General features: G+C 34.1%; 1 protein-coding gene across 1 annotated transcript in view; it reads left to right on the top strand.

Moving 5' to 3' along the window:
* The window catches only part of MORC3 (MORC family CW-type zinc finger 3), a 33,599-nt gene that overhangs the window by 549 nt on the left and 26,546 nt on the right, over positions 1–6,504 (top strand). Inside the window, exons 2-5 of the mRNA XM_008575720.1 lie at positions 1,601–1,733; positions 2,714–2,928; positions 3,543–3,690; positions 5,044–5,191. Of these exons, the coding sequence (XP_008573942.1) occupies positions 1,702–1,733; positions 2,714–2,928; positions 3,543–3,690; positions 5,044–5,191 (543 nt within the window). The 5' untranslated portion in view covers positions 1,601–1,701. The remainder of the gene's footprint in view (positions 1–1,600; positions 1,734–2,713; positions 2,929–3,542; positions 3,691–5,043; positions 5,192–6,504) is intronic.

Here is a 6,504-nt window from a genome sequence, read left to right as displayed (position 1 = left end):
GGTTGCGATCTGTTGCCGGACACGAAAAAAGACAAAAAGGAAAAAAAAAAAAAAAGAAAAATAATATACAAATACACTTTTTAAAAAAACAAATTTATCTTGAATGATAACATTGTGGTAAAAGTTGCTTAACAACAACTGTTCAAATGGATGTCAGATTAATTACTGCTCATTCTTCCCTATAATACTACCCAAGTATTTCATAGCATTTTGGATTTAATTTGCTAAGTTCATAAAGCATTTATATTGAAAATGTTTGTATTCCGATTATAAAAGTAAAAAATGAGAATTATAATGATTACTAGTACAAAAGTATGTGTAACATACAAAGTGGGTTTGTTTCTCTGATATTAGTAGGATTATATTAGATTTTTTATAGTAAATTCTTCCTTCGGTAGATAGGATGATCAAGGTTTAGGATTGTATTTAAAATGAACATGAGAAAAGAGATAGGGTTGTGGTGATATTTGCATTGCTGATCATGATTTTTCTTGGGAAAATTTATACACATGAATATTTTAAAGATATAGTTTAGGTATACTTTAGATTCTTCATGAAAGAAGGTCCCATCTTAAAGATGTGCAAGAAAGAAAAGAAGGAACTTTTGAGCACATTTCTTTTCTTCGGTATAGTTGGATTTTCCAAAGTATTCTAGCTAACGTATGCTATTAAGGTGTGTAAAACCCTAGAGTGAATCTGTTACAACATTACAGCTATTCATGGATATTATTTATTATGGCAGCCTAGAGGAGCTACCCATAATTTTTATGGTGCTCTTTGTGGTGTGTCAAAATTTAAAGTTTTTATGAAACAGTGTCTTTCCTGAAATGGTGAAAAAAAAAATTATTTAATTGTAGGCTGCCTTATGGAAGGATAGTTTGAAAACCATTATTTATATTATAATAAGGACTTCGAAATATACCTCAAGAGAGATTTTCACTCAGGGAATAGTCAGATGGATCTTAGGTCATTCATGAGTTGATTTTATTACTGCCAACTGTTCAAATATTTTTCATTTTTTTATGTATTCCTTCATACTTACCTATTCTGACAGAAATGTGTGCTAAACAAGGAAGTTAAATGGGGAAGTATACAGAAGTAGAAGTGTAAAAGCCACCAGATATTTTGATTAAACTGAAAAGGGCCACAATTTGAAGAAATATATGGAAGATAAATCTTGCATCTACATATGTAGCTTAGCAGAAAATGATATTGCCTTCTTATTTAGTAACTATTGTGTACCTTCCATGTCAACTTGTACTGCTAGTTGACACCCAACTCTCAGTTTCTTTTATAGCCAGGCTAGTCCCTCCCTTAATCATCTCTGTAGTGCAGTGATTTTTTTTAGTGTAGTGTGAACCAGTCTTTACTCTCTATTTAACAGGGAGGGCTTTGGAAAGTGTTAGTTCTGTAATAATCAGTGAATAATATATAGCAGGATGCGGTTTAGTTTGTGTTTTCAAATCTTAGGGATTCTTAAAAATTGAAACTTTTAACTTGTCTTGAAATATGGTATTCTATTGCTTGTTACAGGATTGTTCTGAACTAATTGCTCTTTACAATGCAAAATCAAGCTTTCTAAAATCTTTTTTTTTTCCAGATAATGCTTATGATCCTGATGTGAATGCTAAACAGATATGGATTGACAAAACAGTAATAAATGATCATATATGCTTGACATTCACTGATAATGGGAATGGTATGACTTCAGATAAATTACATAAAATGCTAAGGTATGTAAAAATGTGCCACATTTCTTAAAGTCATTGCTTTTACCTAGTTGAAGGGTTGTGTATGTCATACTTATTGTTCTTTGTTTGTTTTTGTTTTTTTAAACATGAAATGCTATATCCACAGTGTGATCTATTTAGAGTTGTAGCACATTGATATCAGTTATTTGTACTTGAGTGTAAATAAGTTTTATTAGAAATACTGGTTAAAACTAGAAACACTTTTTTAGAGGGGGAAGGGAGAGTAACTTTAAAGGGATTGAGAGAATGAGGAAGTAGCATAAAGCAGCCATAAGGTCTTGGGCTCTAGAGTCACAGAACAGGATGTTGATATGAATCCAAATGTGCCTGAAATGGAAACTGAGGTACATAGTACAGGTGCAGGGCAGAGGATGTTGGATATGAATCCAAATGTGCCTGAAATGGAAACTGAGGTACATAGTACAGGTGCAGGGCAGAGGATGTTGGATATGAATCCAAATGTGCCTGAAATGGAAACTGAGGTACATAGTACAGGTGCAGGGCAGAGGGCGAATTTGGAAGCAGTAGCTTTTCTATTGTCCCTTAAGTATTCCTTATGCTGCCAAAAAGTCAGAGTTGACGCCACCATTAATCATACTACATACAGTAGGCTTGCTGAGAACAAGAGATGCATTTACACTTAGAGGAAAAGATTCATGGAGTGAAATCTCAGTGTCCCAGGAGCCCAAGTTATAACTCAGCCACTTAGCCAGGGTGTGCCAGGCAGTGAGCTCCTGTGTTAGTACCTGTAATCTTTATGCTTCTGTGATACAAATTTGGTTTCCTCATTTCAGAGATGAGGAAATATATCAAGGTAGTTTAAAACTAATTTGCTCAAGATTAGACAGCTGGGAACGATGTGAGGCCCGCATTTGAACCGAGGCTTTTTTACTTAGTATTACACTTACTGAATTTTAAAAAAAAATAGGTTTTTATTTTTAAAACCTTTCTTTTCTTTCTAGCTTTGGCTTCAGTGACAAAGTCACCATGAATGGTCATGTTCCAGTTGGATTGTATGGGAATGGCTTCAAGTCAGGTTCTATGCGTTTGGGTAAAGATGCAATTGTTTTTACCAAAAATGGAGAGAGCATGAGTGTGGGCTTCTTATCTCAGACCTACTTGGAAGTCATAAAAGCAGAACATGTTGTTGTCCCAATAGTGTCATTCAACAAGCATCATATCCTTTTGATTTTGAAATAGAAGCTGTGAAGAAATATTCTGAAACATTCTACCCTTTTGCCTTCCTCCAAGTTCTTGTTTTTTAATCATACCTATTCCAGTTCTTGTCTCTATCCACTGCCTTTACCCTACACTGGAGGCTAAGAGTTTTTGTCCCTTTCTCTTCTCTGTTGGAATTGTATAAATTTGAGGCTAAGGGTTTGTCCCTTTCTCTTCTCTGTTGAAATTGTGCAAATTCTCGACATAAAGTGGTTGCATTTTTTGTTAAACTGCTCATAACTCCCCTCTTTATTTCAGGCTTATTGTGGTGTAATAAGACTTTGGTGGTCTGGCTTGAGCATTTTGCTAATGACCATGAAAAGCAAGATAACTTTAAGAAAATGCCTTCTGTATAAACACATAGAAATACTGGAAAGCATTTAATTAGTTAGGAGTAATAATAAATTTGCTTACTTTTTTATCCTTGGTGTTCATTTAAAATTGAACTGCCATTTTAAAACTCAAAGTAATTTAGGAAATATTTTTTCCATTGTTTAATATTTATTAGGGTTCGTTTCCATATTATAATTGTGAAAATATGTTGGTGATTTAAGTCTTTAACTTAGGATATACGACAGATGATTAATTTAGCAGAATCAAAAGCAAGCCTTGCTGCAATTCTGGAACATTCTCTCTTTTCTGCGGAACAGAAATTACTGGCAGAACTTGATGCCATTATGAGTAAGAAGGGAACAAGGATCATCATTTGGAATCTTAGAAGGTAAATGTAAGCCTCAGCTAGTTGTTGACCATTAGGAAAGTGATACTTCTTTGTCCATTACTTTGATATAGCATGTGGTAAGAAAAGTAATATAGATGAAATTTTTGTGTTGCTGAAGTTTGTAGTCCTTTATCCTTGTGAGAATAAAATCCTTTGCAAATGAAAGTTTTAAAATTGAGGATTAATGTGTAATATTGAGAGATCTAAGACGTACTCAGCCACAGGCAGGAATAAAGCCTAAAGAACTTTAAAACTTGTGCCTTTCTAACCTTCTGAATTCCCTTTTTCTCTTCTTTTCTTTTTTTTCTTCTTTTTGCATTCACTTCCCTGCCCCTCTTCCTTCTGGAGGTCTTTGTTGTTTGTTTTTTCCCCCAAACTAAACGCTTCATTTGGAAATAACTAGATTCACGTGCAGCTATAAGAAATAATACACGGATCTCATGTACCCTTACAAAACTGTAGTACAGTAGTGCTACTGATATTGATGGGATATTGGCACGTGACACATTGCATGTGTCAAATACTGGACACTTTCATCATCATAGGAGTCCCTCATATTGCCCTTTTGTAGCCACATTCACTTCTCTCCTACCCCCACTCCCTCCAGTCCCTGGCAAGCTTTTAATCTGTTCTCTATTTCTGTAATTTTAACTCAAGAATGTTATATAAATGGAATCATACAACATGAAACCTCTGGTTATTTTTTTTGCCACTCAGCGTAATTTTCTGGAGATTCATCCAGGTTCTTGTGTGTATCAGTAGTGTTCCTTCTTTTTCTAGCTGAGTAGTATTGCATTGTATGGATGGACCACAGTGTGTTTAACCATTCACCTGTTAAAAGACATCTGGGTTGTTTACAGTTTTTAGCTGTAACAAATAAAGCTGTAAACATTCACATATAGATGTTTGTGGAAATAGTTTTTTATATGGAACACTTTACAAATTTGCATGTCCTCCTTGTATAGGGCCCATGCTAATCTTTTCTGTATTGCTCCAGTTTTTTTAGTATAAATGTTGCTGAAGCGAGCACTGAAAATATAGTCTTCATTTTTCTAAAATACGTGCCCAGCAATGTGTAATTACTGGGTCATATGGTAGTTACATTTTTGGTTTTTAAAGAAACTACCAGACTGTTTTCCAGAGTGGCTGTACTGTTTCCCACCAGCAACATATGAGTAATGCAGTATCTTTGCAGCTTTCCAAATTCCTTTTTCCTTTCTTTTTTTCTTTTGCACCTTCCCTCCATGACATTTACCATGTGTAGGTTTATTTGTTTTTAATGATTTATAGTATTTGCTTGCCTATCTTTCTGTGAAGTTAAATTTTGATTTTTTCTAAAAATTATTTTTACAGCTACAAAAATGCAACAGAGTTTGATTTTGAAAAGGATAAATATGACATTAGAATTCCTGAGGATTTAGATGAGACAACAGGAAAAAAAGGGTACAAGAAGCAAGAAAGGATGGACCAAATTGCCCCGGAGAGTGACTATTCCCTGAGGGTATGTATTCAGCTCTGTGGGAATGAGAAAATCATCAAATAATGGAACTATCAGAAGAGCTTATGTTATCCACTTGTGTTATGAAGGCTGCCTGTGATCTCTGAATGAAAGTATCTCAGACATGAACCAGCTTATTAAACTTTTCATTAGCACGCTGGTTGTTTTATTTGCTTAGAAAACTTTTTTTTTAATTGGGAGGTCATCAGGTCTAACAGTGTTCTTTTACCATATGCTGAGATTATTTGAACTAGTAATACTGGGTTCAGTAGAAATATTGATTAATTCAGTCACAAAACACCACATTCAAAGTGCCTTTATAAAAAAAACTTAAATATTCTAGAATACACACCTAATGTACCTTAATTGTCCTCCTAAAGCAATACATTATAAACAATAGGTAATCTACATTAATATGATTTTGTGATAAATGTCTCTGAGATTTAATCTTAGAAATGGGTGTGTTTTTAAGATTGAAGAAATGAATATCTCAATATAACAATGTTGATATGATAAGAATATTACATTTTTTTATTTTTGTCAGCTGGCTGGTACAGGGATCGAACCCTGGACCTTAGTGTAATCAGTATCATGCTCTAACTAACTGAGCTAACCGGCTGGAATATTGAGTTTCTTAGTCTCTTTGATAAGACATGTGACACTAACTTGCTTTCTTTTTTTGTGCTTAAATTATTTCTTAACTCCAGGCTGAGGATATATGAGGGTACTTCACAAAGTTCATGGGAAGATTTGTATTATTTTTTAATGTATTTTTCCATGAACTTTTGAAGTGCCCTTGTATTGACATTTACAGGTTTGCCATGTAACTTTTTCTGAAGTCCTAGCAATTACAATGTCAGATGTTTACTATTTCTTGATGTAGCCTAATGTGTTATTGGGGTATGTCCTAGCTATTAAGAAAATCTTGCTCAAGTGTGAAGCAAGTCCAGAGGTAGCCAGAGCAGATGGTATGGTTTTTAGTACACTACTAAGTACAATGTCTTAAAATACCACTATGGAATATTATAAATGACAAAACACCATGTCTTTTGAAGGCAGGAGTCAGGAAAAAAGAGAAATGTTCAAGTTTTAGTTTTGGGTTGAACCTTTTCTCTATCCTTTTTGAATTGTTGAATGCTATAACTTCAGAGATTTCTGATACCTTGGGGGCAGGCACAGACCAGCATATTTTAACACGTTTTAGGGTGTGAAGTTTGGTCAAGTTTCTAAAGTTATCTCAACTTTCATGCATTAAGAAATGAAAACACATGGCCACTGATTGTTACACCTCAATTTTTTTTTCTTGTTTTTTTTTT

This window comes from Galeopterus variegatus, unplaced genomic scaffold, assembly GCF_000696425.1.
Source record: "Galeopterus variegatus unplaced genomic scaffold, G_variegatus-3.0.2 Scaffold1226, whole genome shotgun sequence".
NCBI lineage: Eukaryota > Metazoa > Chordata > Mammalia > Dermoptera > Cynocephalidae > Galeopterus > Galeopterus variegatus.
The sequence above is the reverse complement of the archived record's forward strand: the minus strand, read 5'-3'. Positions and strand labels throughout refer to the sequence as shown.